The sequence below is a fragment of the Euprymna scolopes genome, chromosome 29 (assembly GCF_053919585.1).
Source record: "Euprymna scolopes isolate OS-2025 chromosome 29, ASM5391958v1, whole genome shotgun sequence".
NCBI classification, from domain to species: Eukaryota; Metazoa; Mollusca; class Cephalopoda; order Sepiida; family Sepiolidae; genus Euprymna; species Euprymna scolopes.
The window spans coordinates 103,083,480-103,104,102 of record NC_136510.1 but is presented as its reverse complement, the minus strand read 5'-3'; the positions used below and the strand labels follow the sequence as shown (position 1 = coordinate 103,104,102).

The following is a 20,623-nucleotide window of genomic DNA, read 5'->3' as shown; positions in this document are numbered from 1 at the left end:
ACAATATAGCAATTGTTAGTAATAGAAATTCAGTAAATCTGTTAACTTAAGGGGAACAGCTTATCAAGAACTTGTTTACATTGGACTTGAAGACAACCATATTCTAGTCAGCTGGAAAGCAGGAAAACGGAAGACAGTTGCACAGGCGTGCAGTTCTAAGAAAGAAGCTTTGTTTATGGAATCTACGTTTAGGTACAGATAAAGAGTAGGGGGGATTATTGATAGTGTTTTCAGCTAGACGAGAGTTTCTTGTGAAAGTTTGGCGAGGGGGGAACCATAGATTGAAGCTCAGTCGAGCACTTGGCATGAAAATAACGATAAAACAAAAACACAGTCGCTACATCTCTTCTGTAAGAATTAAAAATTAATAACAAAATACAGTACAGTATATAATACACATGTATATAATCAAATAACATTTTAAATAAAATCGTAAGGCGGGGTAAATACCGTAAGTAGGGGCCGAAAAACATATTTCACATCGTAACCTGGAAAAAAAAACCCCGTATCATAAGGCCACTTACAAACAAATTAATATTTCACTAGCGGGACCTGTGGAAATTCCACAACGGCATCTTTCTCCATTTGTAATGTATAGCTGCTAGGCATTCTGTGGATGTTCAGCATGAATGGCGGCCTTTTTTTTTGTAATCCTTTTTTTTTTTTTTTTTTTTACTGTAAAAGTATTTATCTAAGTAATCTGGTCACTGTAGTGTCAGAATATATCTGGTTATTACGATTTATCTCCAATATCCTTATCTGTGACATATTTCCATTGTATGAACACCCAGCGCAAACGCAAACCCCACGATATCATTATACCATCTTTAGACAGAACAGATAATACCCTTAGATCCTAGCTAGAAGACCAAGTAGGTATATTTCAGTTTCATCTACGGCCCAAAAGCGACATTTTTTTTTCTACATTGTGTGTTCAGTGATCAGGAGATCCTATTTATTAAAAAGGAGGATAGAACGTGATAACATAATACGAACATTAAATTAGTATATAGATGTATTAATTTGATATTCATAGTATGTTATTATCTTTTATCCTCCTTTTAATAAATAGGATCTCCCGATCGAATAATTTATAATCTGGAAACCGTGACACACGTACGTACGTTAAAGATACTACGGTATTAATATAGACATACCAGGAATCCTTTCAAAATCCATTTTTTTTTTTAAACAACTTTCATTCAATTTTCTGGCAAGAACAATTGAAAATTTGGAATTTCCCAAAAAAGAAACGACTCAACCAAGTTTTGGTATACTCATTAGTAACATAAGGAGCGGAATGTTTGGTCTTGAAGAAAGTCGACAAGAGGAAAATTGCTGCTTTTGAATTGTGGTGCTTTAGTAATGTGTATTCCAATTCCTGCTGGAAAAAAAGCAAACCGATTCCTTATTTCGTTATTTCAGGTGAAAATCAGTTAAAAACAAAAGTAATTTAAATTAAAAAAAAAAATACAATTCAATGTATTACGTATCTAAATATTTGAGATGAGAATTGCTTATTTGCATTAGTTTCATTTTTTTTAACTACACTTCTCATTCCGAGTGTTATTTTCACGACGTATAGGTCAATGTAACCTCAGACCTTCTTCAGGTGTATCTTGTCAAACTCGGGAATCTTCAGGGAATTTCGAATAGAACCCTTTATTTAATTCACAGAGGTAGCATGCTCTTGTTCTGTCAGCCATAACTGGATAGAGATTGTGAATTACTTAAAACCTCTCCCCTAATAGACTAGCAGCGCAAAATAAAACAAAATAATGACATTATTGAATACAGGTAATTCCGTTCCCTCCACTCGCTTTCATAATAGTATGAAGAGAAATTATGCTGATAATGAAAATAATCCAAATGGATAAAATATTATATCGTAATTCACATTTATTGATAACGTACATCGGTCACCATCAGGTTAACCATAAATTCTGTATCTCCCACTAACTTACCAAATATAATAAAGTAATATTAAAAAAGTCAACTAAGAGTATTTTACGACTGAGCAACGACTGGTACCTCTTAAAATATACATAAAATAAAGTGATTTTTAAATCGTAAACTGAAACCACTGTGAAATTAATGGTCTGGTCGAAATTTTGTGTAGCTTCCCGAGTTCAAAAGAGAAATTTCCAAGTTGAACAAGATACACCTAAAGAAGGTCGGAAGTTACATCGGCTGAAACGTTGTGAAAATAACACTCCAGATGAGAACGATGGTCCAAAGAATCCAAGGAATACGAATCTGATGTAGTTTGTAAAACTTTGAAGCAAGCTTTGACCTTACCTGTTATTGAAGATCTTCCAAAAGACTTTGGCATTTTCCGTTGTCGTTGATTTGAGAGTCATGTCCTTGGAGGCCGCAAACATGTGCACCCCATTCAGCGTGCCAATCAAAGGAAATGGAAGCTGAAAATTATTTAGAAAAAAAAAATTTTTTTTTCAATTTTTAAGTTAAACTTACATAAATACTAATGGATAAAAATAGATGGATCCCCACCAGCACCATCAACCCGCCCGACATACATTGGACTCTCCCCCAGTAACACCCCTGATATACACTGGACCCCCACTACCATCCACCTACCCCAACATAAATTGGACCCCCCCCACCAGAACACACCCACCCATCCCGACTTACATTGGACCCATAACAGCAAAAAACACCCAACCCAATATACATTGAACCCCCACTAGCACCCACCCACCCCGACATTGATTGGACCCCAACAGCACCCACTCACACTTCCGACAGCATGAACCACCAGCACTCTCAACAGAGAGTGATATCACTCAACACACCCCTCAGAAAGGAGTCACTGATTTTAGTTTTATTTATTTATTTATTTACTTGTTCATTTCGCATTAAAGCCTTTTTGCATTCTTTGGCTTTTTTGGGCTATTGTTTTCATATTTAGGGTTATTTTTGGAATATTTTAGCCAATTTGACCTCTGAAACGTCTTCAAGTAGCCATTGCGTGATGGATAAAGTAAGTGAAATTCAGTTCTAATTGAAACTCTTCGGGGGGGGGGGTCAATCCTCAGCGCAGTCGATGCTAAGAATACAATTACAAATTACTGAAGAATTCTATCTGATCATGGTTGACAGAACAAGAGCATGCTACACCCTACTGATTAAATGAAAGGTTCCATTCAAAATTCTATGCAGATTCTAGAGTTCAACAGAAACGTTACTAACTACGTTTCAATCGATGTAACTTTCAACCTTCGTCAGGTGTATCTTGTTGAACTTGGGAATCTTTCTTACAAACTCGAGAATCTGAACGGAATTTCAGAAGGAAACTTTGTCAACCCGCGGTGTAACAAATAAAGTACTTGGTAAAATTTAGTTGTAAATGCTTTTGAAGGTTGAAGGTTCAATCTTCAGTGCAGGCGATACTCAGAATACAACTGCAAATTACTTAAAACTTCTAATGGGTGGGACGATAAAATTGTCGCTGTAGAAAAGACGACATGATTCCATTTCCGTTTGATGAAAACTAGTTTTCTTTTTTTTTTTTTGTTACAGACCATCTACTAGTTGTCCAGTTGTGTACAAATACCAAGAGCGATGGGAGCCTTCTATCATGTCTGAAAGTGACATAATGTTCAACGAGCGAGATGTCTACTGATTTAAGTTATGACAACAGGGCTATTACCAGCACCCACAAAATGCAAATCTGGACAGTTCAACGCTTTAGGGCACATCTCAATGAAGTTTCCGGCCACGGTTATGGTCTTTGGTGTGGTTTCAAGTGAGGGCCACATCATGCCACCTCACATCTTCAAAGTCAGCTTGAAAGTCAACACCAAAGTGTACTTGGATGTGCTGAAGAGTGTGGTGATCTCCAGGTGCAATCAGGTGGCCGCTGACGGATCCTGGATGTGGCAGCAGGACTCAGTACCTGCCCACAGGTCCAAAGTTCCGGACCCATATCGAGGCGGTGATTGAGGCTGAAGGTGGCTACATTAAATATATTGTCAGCTCTACTACATAATCAAGTTACCTGAATTGATTTTCTCGATGAAAGTTTTAAAATAAAGCTATAGCGTTGTTTTCTTTAGGGTGACACTTATCGTTCTACCCTGTACTCTGCCATGGCTGACGAAACGAGAGCATGCTATTTCTGTGGATAAAATAAAGGGTTTCTTTCAAATTCTTTGCAGATTTTTGAGTTCGACAGAAAAATTCCTGGGTCTGCCAAAAAGGTACCAGAATTCGACAATATACACCCAAAACGTTGTAAAAATAACACTCAAAATGAGAACAGTAGTCCAAATAATGCCAACTACTAATCCTCATCTCAAAAATTCAGAAACATAAATCCTTTTGGTGTTGACTAGAGTGAAACTAAATATTTATTCATATTAATCGAATTAAAACAAAAATCAAATTAAAAATCGATAATCAAGTTCTTCTTAAAAGCTACGAACATTCAAAATAAATCTCCTCGAATTAAACTAGCTTCTGGCTCACATAGATAATTTGATAACCCGATTTGAAAATTTCATAAGCGCGAGGACATTTCCGTAAAAAGAATGCTCGGATAAAGATGGCCAATTACCTGAGCATTATTATTGCTATCTCTCCATTATCAAACCTAATTTTGTCCTCGACAGCGAAAAATATCTTTCAAAGAAAAAGCAGAAAATGGAAATAAATATTATATATTTTAAAACAATATGTCCGACGCATTTTTAAATAAATAAATAGAATGTTTGTTTTTAATCCATTTGATTTGGTATATGAGAATGTTTCCATTGAATTGAAAATTTAGCTTTAGAAATCTGATTTTGTAGTCTTTTTTTCTTTTTCTTTCCAGAAATTGAATAAAATTTGATTTTATTTCTCGATAAGCTACGCAGTGTCGAAATAGAATCAACTATTTATGCTAAAATTCAAATTTATACTGTCAATTGTTGTGCGGCATCTCTAATTAATGGACAAGTTCACAATTGGTGTCAACAGGAATTGCGCAATCATAAAAAAAAAATTTCATGGAAATCGTTCCAGACAAGACCTGAAGCCACTCAATCTAAGGAGCTAACAAGAATCTATATATTAATACGATAGCATGTGCGTCATGCTTACATCTTCTTTTTTCTGAGTGACTGATGTTTAATTGTTACTTGCCTGGGTGCCCGGCATTACCCGGGTGTCTTAAGGTGTGTGCTGAGCAAAAAAATAAAGTGTTAATAGGCAGGCTTGAACCTGTACCATGAAGAAGAAAAAAAACGTGATAAAAAAAAAAACATGACGTCTTTGCTGTTGCATTCATCGCCAAACCGGAAGTGGCGAAGGTTTAAATTAAGATTAGTCAATCGGAAAGAGGGGATGACTTTCAAAAATATCAATGAAAAAAAACGACGCTTTCTTGTAGAAAAGTGCCTAGTTGAGAGTGAAGGAATTAATATTTTTGCCCAATTTTTCGATATTTGCCGTCCGAAGGGTTGAGCTTCAAAATGATACTGATCTCGTGAAAATCCGTCGCCTCTGTCAAAAGTTTTAGGCATACATACATACATACATACATACATACATACATACATACATACATACATACATACATTTAACCGGACAGGTGAGATTTATATTATAGATGACCTTCCATTTCTTGTAAAAAATAATTTTACCAAAAATTCTTCATAAGTTCTGTTTCGGTTTTGATTACAGCTGGAGGATATATATATATTCTTTTTTCTTCATAAGTTTTGGTTTCGATTTATGCTGATGCACCCAAGTCATATGGATATATTTTTTTATTATTTTTTAAACCACAATTTTATAATATCTAAGAATCGATAAAAAAATGACTCATAATAATAATAATAATAATAATAATAATAATAATAATAATAATATATACGAAATCTGCACAAATTAAAATATCATATTTAAGCATATTTTGCGACCTAGCTACGCCAGATGTCCCTGTTAGCTTAAATAAATACTTTTGCAGTTTTAACAAAAGAGCTACAATAATATCAGGGTCTCCATTTATGATGAATATCCACAGGACAGGTGATGCCATCCAGCTGTAACGCTATAGGTCTTTATTTAACCCTCTCTCTCTCAAATCCATCCTCATCACCTCTCCCATATTTTTCTTGGCTTTCTCCTGCCATCTAGTCCTGCTAACCCAACACGTTTACATCTACGAACCCAAGAAATCTTATCCAATCTTTAAATGAGACCAAACCAAAGAAGTCTCTCTAAACTCTCCAGATATAATCCTCTTGGGTCATCAGATCTAAATATGCCTTACACATCCATCGGATTATTTTCGGGATTGTCAGAAAAATTCCAAAGAATAAGTAATCCACATGACATCAAGAGAGACTCAACTGAATATCTAGTTGTGGACAGGTTTCCATATTTTGTATGGATTTATCTACACTTTTACCAAAATTGCATCTAGTCCCGCCTTGTTGTACAAAATTACTTAGAACAGCCATAGTTTGATGCAAAAAAAATTATGGTTAGATGTCCTTCCTAACACTAACCCATCAAAAGAAACAAGTATTTTGTTAAAACATCATTTCACCATAATTCTCCAATAACTGAGGAGTTAGGGTTATTAAGAATATAACCATTACAGGTGGAGACGAAGAGAAAGACGGCTGCGACATGCAGAAGCACAGAGAGAGAGAAAGGAGTGCGGTAGCCCAAGGTGCAGAGGGAACCGCGACAGCCTGAGGAGAATAGAGAACTGCAACAGCCCAAGGCAATGAGGGAACCGTGACAGCCTGAGGTGAAGAGGAAATTGCGACAGACCGAGGCGATAAGGGAACCGCGACAGACTGAGGCGAAGAGGGAACCACAACAGACCGAGACTAAGAGGGAACTGCAACAGATCAAGGCAATGAGGGAATTGCGACAGACCAAGGCGATGATGAAACCACGAAAGCCCCAGACGCAGAGGGAACCACGACAGGCCCAGGTACAGAGGGGGCCACGATAGCCCCAGGCGCAGAGTGAACTGTGACAGCCCCAGGTGCAGAAGGACCCGCGACAGCCCCAGGCGCAGAAGGAACCGCGACAGCCCCAGGTGCAGAGGAAACCGCGACAGCCCCAGGCGCAGAGGGAACTGCGGTAGACCAAGGCAATGAGAAACAAAGAACCACGTCAGACCTGGGCCACCAACAGTAAGTACAGGTTAATGAACATGACAGCGTGACATCATTACCAGATCATCATGTAGGTATACGATGTCTAAAGTTTCTTGTGTTCAACCACGTGATCACGCTAATAGCCATAAAAAATATTTTTCGTTGTCCCTTGTGGTAATTTAAACGTATTTTTTTCTTCTAAAGAGAAAGAACAATTCTTCATTTGGATAATTATATAATTGCACATTTGGATAATTTTAATCTAACAAATTATGACAGTAAGTGAACATGTTTTTTGAAGTTTCTTACATGTCTATCGAAGAAAATAGAATATTTCATTTTATTATTTTTTTAAACTGCAAAACAAACAATTTTTATATGAGAATATTTTCAGTCCTTTCTTTTAATAATAAATAAAACTTTTCATTGAGTATTTTCAAATATTTTAAAGTTAGAAGCATTTTTCATGACAGTTTTTTTTTAAAACTAAAACGATCGGTGAATTCATCGGGTGTAATTTATTTCTTTGAAATATATTTAAAACTTAAAGTTTGTTTGTTTTATAACATTTCAACTGCAAATAATTTACATGACTGAAATGGGAAATGAAATAGGAAATTCTATGTTTATCGAGACACAACGAACACAAATTCATCTTAAAAATTCATTAACTAATCAGTTTTAATTAAAGTTTTGATATGAACTAAAATAAAGAGTACATTAAATTTTAGTTAACATATTTTCTTGTATTTATCTTATAATTAAATGAGTACTTCACGGGGAACATGGATCCTGCGTAAACGGCGTTTTTATTCAATGATTGATCCCTGAAAGCGTTCTCTTTCACTTTCTTCGTATATATCTCAGACTTTTATTTTAATCGTGTGTATTTTTGAATATTTTTTTCTTCGTTTAGGGAGGGAGGTAAATTTGATTCATACTTATATTTCGTGCTTGTTTTTATTTTATTTCATTTTAATTTTTTTTATTATTTTCTCCACTGAAGATTTTTATTTTTTGTTAAATTATATTTCATACATATTCAAATAATGTTCCCCCCGCCCACCTTTTTTGGGCCTCAAATGGTACCTGCAAAAAATTTCTCGTGATTAAATAAACCAAAGAAAACTGTTTTTGCATGCGCTTACAGGGAACAATCATTAAATAAAAACACCGTTTACACAGGGTCCACATTCCCCGTGAAGTACGAGTAAATGTTGTACACGCCCTGCTGAAATAAAGTTATTATTTAGAAAGCCATTCTTAACAGAGGGATGGGCTTTCTAACTATTCACCTAACAATTTAATGAAAAAAAAAAAAAGATGCCATAAAAATTTAATTTAATTTGGAAATACTATCTAAAATATAGCATGGTGCGTACACTGCACAAGCACCATTATTATTATTATTATTATTATTATTATTATTATTATTAACAATAATAAAAAAAAAATGGTGTAGATAACATCGACTGGCGCCACCTCAACTAGTTGTGAAGGGTCAGGGAGGATGGAAAGACCGAGGTGGGAGAGTACTAACCAGATCTCATCTGGAAGTCTGCAGTTCAAATCTGGTACCTTGGGGGGGGGGGCATTTTGTCACCCAACCCCCAGGAAACACCAATGACTGATGCTATGAGAAATCAATGGCAAATGGCTGTTGTGATTATGTGCAATCATCTGGACGAGTGGTCAACAGATGGAGAATATTGGAAATCTGAGGAGACTTGTTGTCACGCGGTCTCCACCAAATACCACAGGTTAGTGAGCGATCACTGATGATGGCCTGTGAGACAACTTCTAGTGAGTGAAATAATAATAATAATAATAACCTCCCCTCCCAAATTTACCACCATCTTGATTTAATATCGTACATGTTTACTGTATGTTTTTAGTTTTTAACCAATATTCACATTATGGTATGACTGTCTTTTAGTACGAGGGGCGTACAATAAGTAATGCTCTGACCCACTTCCCATAGCAGTAGAGCAACGAAACTTGGCACAGTTATTAGTCTTTCTCTACATAGGAACCACCCAGAGTTATGCATTTTTCCCATCGGTTGATGCAGCTCTGGAGACTGTTTTTGTAGAACACCCCAGCTTGTTCCTCCAACAATGGCGTGACTTCAGAAATCAAGGCTGCATCATCTGGGAAACGCTTTCCTTTCAAAAACAACTTCGTGGCTGGGAACAGGTGAAAGTCAGAGGGTGCAAGGTCAGGAGAGTAGGGAGGATGGGGGAGAGTTTCATAACCACACACCCGTGCTTCTGATCTGGCGACATGCGAGTTGTGGACCAGAGCGTTGTCCTGCAGAAGGAGGGTACCTTTGCTGATCTTGCCCCACCTCTTCATTTTGATAGCTTCTCTTAATTTCTTCAAAAGAGAAGCATGATAGGCTCTTGAAATTGTGGTACCTTTGCCAGAAAATCTGTCATCACTACTCCGTCCTGGTCCCAGAAGACTCTGAGCATGACCTTGCCAGCGGAGGGCTGCACCCTTGCCTTCGTTGGAGGTGGTGAGTCCAAGTGTTTCCACTGCATTGACTGGGCTTTTTTCTCTGGATCATAGTGATGAACCCAGCTTTCATCCTGTGTAATCAGTCTTTTGAAAAACTTTGACTCATCTTCTTGGCACATCTCCAAATTCATCCTCGAGCACTCGATGCGTTCTCGCTTCTGGAATGGTGTGAGCAACCTGGGAATCCATCTGGCAGACACCTTATGCATATGCAAATGGTCATGAATGATAGTTTCCACATGATGGGGCGTTATCACCATAAGTTCTTTCACTTCATCAAAAGTCTCCTGTGGTGTGCGTTCTTTCAAATACGAAAACCGGATCACTGCTCGACATTCAACAGGTTCCATTTCACACCTGACTCAGTTCAAACATCTGTAAAATAGAAACCACAATTAGTTCAGAGCTGTAATTTGCCACATAACCCGAAGAGATATAAATCATTGCACCTGCAAAATTTTAGCTAGATCAGACAACTGGAAGTGGGTTAGGGGCATTACTTATTGCACGCCACTCGTAGTTATGTGAACTTCATTTCCGTATTCATGAATTGTGCACTGATATGAAAATGAAGACTATAGCGGAATATAGGATTCCTAACCATGTAACTGATGAAAATACGCTACACATTTTGATGAAAAACATGGCGAAATATGAACATAGAAGAATAGAAAACCAAAACTTTAAATGTAATTTCTGTATTTAAAGTAATAGTTATTTAAATATTTCAAGATATAATCTTGTGGGGAAAATCCAGCTCCCCCAATAAGGGGCACTCTGGATAGGAACAAAAATAAAAGTTGTCTCAATCATAAAGGATTTCTCCTCTACCGGCCGAGAACAGAAAAGGTGAATTGTAGCATCAGAACAGATACTATACTGTGATCTTGTCCCGAAGGCCAAGAATTGTTTGTGTTTTATTTCTTTAATTGTGTGCTCCCTAAATTCATAGTTCAGTTTTATCAGTATTAGATTGTATATTGCTTTAAAATTACGTAATTTTACATAGATAATATTTATATTTTATATTGAATAAAGTTCAGTTTCATTATTAATCAAATTGGGTGTCTTTTTCTTTTTTAACATGTTTAATGCTCTTTTTTAAAATGCCGTCATATAGTATCGACAGTAAAGTTTGACAAATCTTACCTACATTATGGTCCTGGATATGACCTTAAACTATATCCAGTGGTGAGGCCCCAGCTTGCGGGCTTTGGGGGGTGTGGAGCCACCCTTTAATTGCCATTGCTCCCAGGTACACTCTGACCCGGAGTGGTAGTACCTGTTAGGATCCCAACTATGGGTTAAATAGAAAACAACAAATATATTCTATTAACAAATTTTTCTTCAAAATCTTTGGATTCGGCATTAAATAACCTGAAAAGGGTTGATATGCCGTAAAACAAAAACAACCAACCAACCAACCTTACCTACATTGCGTGCAGGTATTTTTCAGTTAACAGGCCTTCTATATCTCAGTGGCCGTGGTCAGACACATAAACTGACTAGATAATAAGTTATTAAAGTAATAAGTCATCGAAATAATCTTGCAAAGTAATAATCATTGTGAATAAAAGAATGTCATATCAATCAAGCTAAACTTAATATTGTATTAAAGTAATAAGCTGTTTCAACCAATATGAGTCATTCGCTAAATAAGGAGATGTGAAAGAAAACAGATACGCAGCAAATACGCGATTGAATAAAACCAACATGGAGAGATGGAAAATTAATTTTAAAATTAAAGATTAGAAAATTAAGAAAAATTGCTAAGAACAAACTAATGATAATGTTTTTTTTTGTTGTTTTTTTTTGTTTTCATTGTTTAAGTTGTGGAACTGCAATTGATAAACAGGTTGTTGCCTTGAAAGATAGAAGCGATATGTCAAGACACTCTAATAGGTAATCCGTCATCTTGTTAAATATATTTGCAAAGATATTGTCGAGTTTGAGAATGTATATAGATGTATGAGCGTTTGTTAGGAGGGGGGGGGGGCGGGTGAGGATGCGGAAGAGAACAAGATATGGCGGAGGAGGGAGAGTGAAAAAAGGATGATGGAGGAATGAAAGGCTAGACAAAGAAAGATGATAGAACAAAAAAAGAGGACGGGAGTTAGAGAGATAATGTATATATATAAACGTGTGTGAAGAGAGACAGAGGGAATAGGGAGAGAGAGAGCGTGAGAGAGGAAGAAATGGAGAGAGGCGGAAAAAATCGATAGAAAGGAAGAGAGAGATGGAATAAGCAGATGAAAACAGAGAAAAATAGAGAAAAAGAAAGCTAGAAAGAAAGAGAAAAGGAGAGAAAAAAGGAATAAACAGAAAGGAAGAGGAGAGAGAGAGAAAGAAAGGAAAGGGGAAGGAGAGAGAGAAAGGAAAGGGGAGGGAGAGAGAGAGGGGAGGAGAAAGAAAGAGAAGGGAGAGAGAAAAGAGAGGATGAGAGAAAGAAAGATAGGGAGAGAGAAAGAAAAAAAGAAAGATGGAGAGAGAGAGAAAAAAAAGAGGGAGAGACAGAGAGAAAGAGGGAGAGAGAGAGAAAGAAAGAGGGAGAGAGAGAAAGAAAGAGGGAAAGAGAGAGGAAGAGAGAGAGAAAGAGTAGAGGGAGAAAGAGGGACGGAGAAAAAATAAAGAAAGAAAGAAAAAGGGAGAGGGAGAGATGGAGGAGTGGTGGGAGTAACAGGTAATCAGTTTCTAACGTAATTTTCCTTCTCTACAATTTCCCCATAAACACACGAAAAAAAACGAAAAAGAAAATCTTTATTTAGTTGTGGTTTCTGTTATATAAAACTTTATTAAAAACGTTTTTATTTTTGGAATGCTTTATATTAACATTTTGTAACCCCTCCTTCCCCATCTGATCAATCACAAATGATGACAATTCGAAATTGTTGAAATGTTCATAAGTATTTAAATCAGGCTCAAACGATTCAGATCCATCTTCGTTGGGGGTCTGTGATTTGGGGAGGGGCAGGGTGTAGCCAGAAAGTTATTTATTTCCTTGCTAAGAGGATTTATAAGAATCGCTTCATCACATCGTGGAAAAATTGCTTAAGACCAACAAATAGAAAGTAGTGTGTGTGTGTGTGTGTGTGTGTGTGTGTGTGTGTGTGTGTGTGTGTGTTGCGACTTGAAACGGAAGACTTACATCAAATGTTGCCAAACAGCTGAAAAATGGTTGCATCATTCTACTGCTCCAGAAGATATCTAATCTTGCTGAGTCGTTCCCTTAAATAATCAAATTATACCAAATTCCCACCACTAACAATTATTACGCTGTCGTGCTGATGACTACTATGCTCTCCTTAATCGTTATCCCCGAGTGGCCTTCGGGTCATGATAAGTGGTGACAGAAGAGACATTGCTAGCCTGTCTTTGCATTATCGTTATTTTCATGGCAGCTGCTCGTCTGAGCTCCAATCTATGGTCCTCCCATCGCCAAACTTTCACAAAAACCTGCAATCACTATCAAGAATTTTCCTCCTACTTTCTATGTCGAAATCTAAATGTGCACAAAGCTTTTTTTCCTGCATAAATTAAAATATATTTAAGCATATTTTACAACAGGGGGGACTGCTAGTGTGTATATGTACTGTTGTATTATATATATATGATGATTGCAACGTCTTGTCAGACGAGTGCCACTCCCTCAGACACTTAATGTCCATGAGCCCAAAAATGACTTCTTTTTTTTTTTTTTTAGTCCTACTTGTGAATTCACACGCTCAAGCAGCCATGATACTGAAGACGGTCATTGAGATCAATTATTATATGCTTCCAGCATTTCAAGCCTCCACGCGTCGCAACTTTTCCATCGCCACAGGACCATTTTTATAGACAAATGCCTGAGGGAGCATCTATACACAGATGATGTTACAGAGTCTTAGCTTTGTACGACAGCTAAGTCTCTGTCTCGGTTCAAAATGTTGGGATCCAGCAACAAGCAAGAGCAAGATAGCCAGTAACAAGTTAAACTGCAGACCAGCTTAATGCGGGTACTAGTCTCCCGCTTTATGGCTTTTTAAATCAGAGATTTGCTTCTCGTAGAAAGGTTGCCTTCACCACGGCTTATGGGAGCCCTCTCCACCTCAACACACACATACATACACACAAACACACACGGTGCTAGCTGGCCGTTGTATATATATATATATATATATATATATACTGAGGTAGTTGTTTGTCTAGCCGCACTGATGAGCAGTAAAACAGTACTGTATGTGGATGACTATAATGCTCCCTATCTTGGGTTGAGCATATTGGGAAGTGATATACAAATTACCATCAACGGATGAAGCGGTACTCTTTGTATAAACAAATTGAGCTTAGGTATTTGGACAATGTCAAAACATTGTTAATTCACTGCCCGCAACCAGATGCCGAATAACACAATGGTTAGAAGCTCCGACTGTCATATGAGCAGTCAGGTTTCGATCCCGGCGTGAGGTAGTTGCTTGTCTAGCCACACTGATGAGCTGTGAAACAGCAAAACAGTACTGTATCTGGATGACTAATATATATATATATATATATATATATATATATATATATATTTCCACAGAAATGTATTTTCTTAAAATATATACCAATCCTTATTTAAAAAGCTCAATTTAATTACAGAGCAATATAGTGAATAAATGACAAAAGACTATATTTAGTCTATATCTATAATATAAAGCTGAACGTCTGTGTGTGTGTGTCTAGACACTAGGCTCCTATATGGTTGACTATTATAGAAAACTGATCACATATAATGATAGATGTATTGAGACACAGGAATGGATATGTTTGTTCTGGCATAATAATGATTCATTAAAATTGTGGGGTCTGCGTAAGTGCCTGGTCCACAAAGTATGGAAATAAAAAATTTAAAATAAAAAAAAACGTTTACAAGTGTTTTTGATATAGATGTACATAAGAATACTTTGATAAGTATGTTTTAACTTTAATAGGGATGGCATAATAAAATTGTAGGGTCTGCGTTCGCGCCTGGCCTCCATAGAATGGAAATAGGCACAAACTTTATTAAAGACTTTTCATATCTATCTGCATAAGTATACTTTGATAATTATGTTTCAGTTTGAAAAAATATGGTATAATAAAATTATGGGGTGTTCGTTCGCGCCTGACCTCCATAGAATGGAAATATGTCACAAAGTTTAACAAGGTTTTTTAATATAGATCCACAGAATATTGTGATAAGTGTTTCAGTGTGAACAGGTATGGTATAATAAATTATGAGGTTTATCTATTTTATTTTTACTTTCATCATATTTTGCTTTGGTTTTGATATCCCCAAATTCGAAGCTATTTCTTTACAACCCTTCTTTTTCATAACCTATCATACTTTCATAAATCAGAGTCCATTTTCCGTAGGTTGTTTTTGAACCCAGTCAACAACGGGTACTTTTGCTAGTATATATATATATATATATATATATATATATATATATATATTAAATATAAAAAAAAACAACAACAACGTCCTTTTCTAAAAAGCCTTATAACGTTGAAACTATATTAGTGGCCTGACAAAACCACAGGGGAGACAACCAAGCAAAAAAATCCAAAGCAAAATTCATCCCAAAGCACCAAAACTAAAGCTGGCTTGCCAGGACACTGTATATATATATATATATATATATATATATATATATAAATGTATGCTAATTTTGGCAGGTTTTATTGGTTTGAAAATATAGGTTCTTTTTTACCAACTGTCATAAAATTTCAACCATAGAATTGTATTATAATCTTCTAAAAGCCTGCAAATTTTCATGTAGCTTCGTCCCATAGAACCAAAGATCTGAACATTTCAGTATTAAATTTGGCGAAGAGTATAGATATATCCATATCCAGAGGAAGTTTCGAAATAAAGATGAAACGTTGATGAACACATAACTCGGTTTTTTTCCTTTTTCTTTCTCTATTTCGTCGAAATACCATTTCCATTATTCTCATCATATATAGATATATACCATTTTGGGGGACAATTTTATAAGTTCGAAATCTCGGACACTACTGATCAGATTTTAACAAATGAAGGCTTGTTGAAAAGCTAATTGTGTAGTGAGCTATGTGACATTTGCCCCTAAGGTCACACATCACTGTTTCAAGAAAGAGGGATCACTTTTCTATATTATTTTAACATAAAATGAGCGCCCATTTTATAGTCACTTGGCTATAAAGTGGATGTTCATTTTAAGTTAAGTTAATATAGAAAAGTGATCCCTCACTTTATAATTTCTTTATATCTTGGAAACTACTTGTTTCCTGATATTTTTACTGTAATTTTTGTTTTCAGCACCCTCGAAAACCTATACTAGTGGTAATTTAAAAGGATTTTTCGTGAGTGGAAAGATACCGTGCCTTTAGCAATAATTCAATCATAGTCATTTATTTTCCTAGTTTTGCATATGAATTACAAAATATCTGATATTTCCCCAAAATCTCAGGCTTTGTGGAGGGGAGACTAAAACCTGCTAATATGGTTTCAAATGATCTGAAATAACAGCAAGAGAAGACTTGATTCCAAATATTTCTCTTATGTTATATCTCCTCTCTTTGGTTTTCATACATAAAGTAAATTTCACAGTGCATAGGGTTATTTGATATTAGAGATATTCATAATCGGACCCAATTTCGAAAAGAGGGGAGATATATTCGGAATCAAGTCTCCCTTGCTGTTATTTCAGATTATTTGAAACCATAGCAGCAAAGTTTTTGTTTCCCCTCCATCAAGATCAAGGCCAGAGGTCTGGGGGAATATATATATATATATATATATATATATATGGAGAGAGAGAGAGTCTTGGAAGTTTTTAACCTTTAAAATTATATAAAACTTGCTTAATTTTTAATATTTTTTATCATTTGTTGGAAAACTATTCACTCAGTAAGTCATTTAATCACCTGCAATCGCTCTATCAATTTGCTTTCTCGAATTCACAAAAGTCCTAATGTTATTTAAGGGATCATAAACCGTCTACCATGAAACACTGTTTCAGGGATTGAAAAACAAAACAGTGTATTAAATTATGGCTCCCCAGCAGTGTTCAAACACCACCTCCCTTGATCACAAGAACAAGTGAAGCATGCATGGTCCCCCGTGAGTCCATAGTGAACAAAACCTAAAAAAATGACCAAGTTCAGCATTTGCCCCCTCCCCTCTATTTAGCCCCCAAAGTCCCCAAGGGACATCAAATACTGATGAAAATGAACAAACTGTGTAGTTTTAAGCCTCCACATATGTAAATTTGAGTTCTGTGCCATAAAAAAAAAAATCCATCATTTGTGTCCCCCCCCTCCATTTAGCCCCAAACGTCCCCAAGGCCTTAACATATTTAAATTTAAGTTCAGCACCATGCAAAATTGCTAAATAGACATACACAGAAAATTTTGGACAAATATGGTAAAATCGTCCCAAAAATGGAGTGTTTTTATTAGCCCTAAAAGAGCCCCTGGGGCACACCCAAGAGTTATCGCGAAGTATAGACAAACAAAATTATATAGAAATCAGTTAGTTACAACTTTTCAGAAAGTTTTATAAAAATCCAAGGTATCAATTTTGTTTAACAAACACGAAAGTGTCAATTTTAGCCCTTTTAACCCGAAAGGCACCCCTAAGGGGGGTGAGGCAACCGGAGTTTTCCCGGAAAATCCGTTCTGTTACTGTTTTGCTCATATCATGTTTAATGTTTGTGCAAAATTTCAAAAAATTCCAAGGCGTAATTATTGAGAAAAGTGCGGACAGACGAATTTACAGGTCCACCCTCCTTTTGTAGGGGGACCAAAAAATGTTTCGAATATTTGATCTAGTTTCCTGCTCCAGATTAATTTGACAAACCTATTCATGCTATCAAAATTTAAAAAAAAAATGTCTTCCTTACTTGTGACACTCGTTCTTGTCTCCAAATTCAAAATGGGTATATTTTTTTTTTAATTTACCGATCCGTCGTATTTATAAGATTTGGGTGAGTCTATTATACTTCTTATCACCCTCTGCTATTATTAGTGCTTTATTTATATATTTACATTTTTATTTACTTATTAAAAATATTTATAATATAAAGCTGAATGTGCGTGTGTGTGTGTGTGTGTGTGTGTGTGTGTGTGGTCACGAATAGGCTCCTATATGGTTGACTATTTTAAAAAACTGATTACATTTAATGATAGAAGATGTATCGACACACAGGAATGGGTATGTTTGATCTGGCAGAACGGTGGTTCATTAAAATTGTGGGTCCTGCGTTCACACCTGGTCCACAAAGTATGGAAATAAAAATTAAAAAAAAAAAAAAAACGTTTGCAAGTGTTTTTGATATAGATGTATATAAGAATACTTTGATAAGTATGTTTTAACTTAAACAGGGATGGTATAATAAGATTGTGGGTTCTGCGTTCGCGCATGGCCTCCATAGAATGGAAATAGGCACAAACTTTAATAAAGAGGCTCAATGTAGGTACAGAGCAATATAGTGAATAAATGACAAAAAACTATATTCCAAAATTCATGATGTTGACCATCTTATAATTTATTTCTTTAATTCAGTTGACATTTACAATTCTTGACAGTATCTTGCTTTTGCGCTACAAAACAGATACTGTCAAGAATTGTAAATGTCAACTGAATTGAAGGAATAAATTATAAGACGGTCAACATCATGAATTTTGGAATATAGTTTTTTTTATTTATTCACTATATATATATATATGTATGTATATATATATATTTTTTTTTGATTTTGAGTATTAAATAACGACTATTACGATTATTAATTTTACTCACTTGGAGTTTTCACACAGGTCATCATCAGATATTACTCACCGACAACAACCAGTGGTGTTCCCTAGAGTCTGGGTGACAGCAAGTTTCCCTAGATTTCCAGTACTTTCTACCTCTTTCAATAACATTTTCAAGTGAATTTAAGTTATCACAACAGCCGCTTACCATTGACTTGTCGCTAGCAATAACCATTGACTTTCAGAGCAATTTCAGTGGTAACAAGCCTCTCCAAGGTCCCGGTCCTCTTTGCACTTATCCAGTGAAGGTCTGCTTAGTACTTTCCCTTCTGTCTTTACATCCTCCTTGACCCTTCGCAACTATTTGGTATGGCGCCAGTCGATGCCAACTGCATTTATAATTTCGGTGAGGGCCATAGTTAGTTTTAAATTTTACAGTTTCAGTTTTCTTGGTTTCATGGTGTTTCTTTCTATCGTTTTACTTCTGTTCCAGTTTCCATATAACCGGTTAGAATTTATAGCTTATGTGGGTTTCTTCCTTAGGTGGTTTTCTTAAGGTTTTAGCTGTTTTCAGCATCACCACCTATTTTATATCCTCAAACTTCCCCTTGATTCTGATTTCTTCTAGTCTGTTTTTCCATATTCTTTACGACTGTTCCTAGTGCTCCTACAATTATTGGCATTATATTCAAATTCAGCATGTTGCGTTTTCTGTCTCTTTGATCTTCACCCTGTGATTTGCTGGGACGGCAAAATCTGCAATTTAACTGCTTGTTTCTTTCTTGTTAATTTTTATGACGTCCGGTTTCCTTGCTTGGATGAATTGATGTTTTTATACCTCCATGTCCCAAAGAATTTTGTAGTTTTAATTTTCCAGTATTGTCTCTGATTTGTGCTTGTATTATTTATACACATGTTTGAAGTGCAGCTGTTTGCAGAGCTCCAGTGTACTGCCTTCCTCAAGCAGTCATGCCTGCTCTCATATTCTTTTTGAGATAGTTTACTGCATTCACTTATTAGGTGGTTTATGGTTTCGTCCCTGTGTCCACAGAGTCTAAATATTATTATTATTATTATTAAAAGTGATAATGTATTATCACACAAGAAATTTGTTATGGCATTCTTCATAAATTAAGCAAAGATAAATTCTTTTATTTATATTATAATTTATTTAATGTTTCCATAATTTTTTTTTAATTCCTTAAGATTTTAATTTGCCGTTCTATGCTACTAAATGAAACTTGTCAAAGAAAGAAACACCAAAACCATATTATCTATGAATTCCTCAACCATTTCCATATATCATTTTTTTTTTTTTTTGCTGTCATTCTTAGAAAATAAAATTAAACAAATGGTAAAAATCTTGGAAGATTACAGTTTTCATTTAGATTCAGTTTTCTTTTTGTTGTTTCAAAGTATTGGAAATTTGAAATATTTTCAATTTTCAAAAGTATAGAAAAATGAAAAAAAGAGTTAGACATTCCAAAAACGTCTTTTGATATCATTTTGTTGTAGACAATGGCATTGCCTGATTATCGAAATGTTTTTGAAAAGTCTTCGTACATATCAAATATTTTCAAGTTGGGGAACAGTAAAACCGCCCCCAACATTCATTTTCCTTTACCTTCTTTCTTTATTTACTGTCCTTTATTTCTTTCTTTATTTTTTTACCGCCCTCCTTCTTTTCTTTCTTTCTTTCTTTCTTTCCTTCCTTCTTTCTTTCTTTCTTTACCGCCATTCTTTATTTATTTACCTTCTTTATTTACTGTCCTTTCTTTCTTTCTTTACTGCCCTTTCTTTTTCTTTATTTACTGTCCTTCTTTATTTCTTTCTTTATTTTGTTACCGTCCTCCTTTCTTTCTTTCTTTCTTTCTTTCTTTCTTTCTTTACCGCCATTATTTATTTACCTTCTTTATTTACTGTCCTTTCTTTTTTTCTTTCTTTCTTACTGTCCGTCTTTATTTATTTACCGTCCTTTCTTTCTGCATTCACCGTCATTCCTTCTTTCTTTCTTTCTTTACCTTCTTTATTTATTTACCGTCCTTCTTCCTTTATTTTCTTACCTTCTTTCTTTCTATATTTATTTATTTTATTTACCGTCCTTCTTTCTTCCTTTACCTCCCTTCCTTCCTTTACCGTCTTCCTACTTCTTGAACCTCCTCTTCTTTCTTCTACTTCTTTCGCCTTCTTCTTCGTCATCGTCATCTCATTCTTGAGCTATAACGCAAGACAACGCGCGTGGC

At 35.6% G+C, this 20,623-nt stretch overlaps 1 protein-coding gene across 2 annotated transcripts in view; it reads right to left on the bottom strand.

The window, feature by feature from the left end:
• Positions 1 to 20,623, bottom strand: part of LOC145252799 (protein fuzzy homolog) — a 590,751-nt gene that overhangs the window by 166,850 nt on the left and 403,278 nt on the right. For both annotated transcript variants that reach the window (XM_080112754.1, XM_080112755.1), the window contains exon 2: positions 2,299 to 2,420. Coding sequence is in view for 1 of the 2 variants with exons in the window: in XM_080112755.1 (XP_079968881.1) it covers positions 2,299 to 2,420 (122 nt within the window). In the remaining variant the exon portion in view is untranslated. The remainder of the gene's footprint in view (positions 1 to 2,298; positions 2,421 to 20,623) is intronic.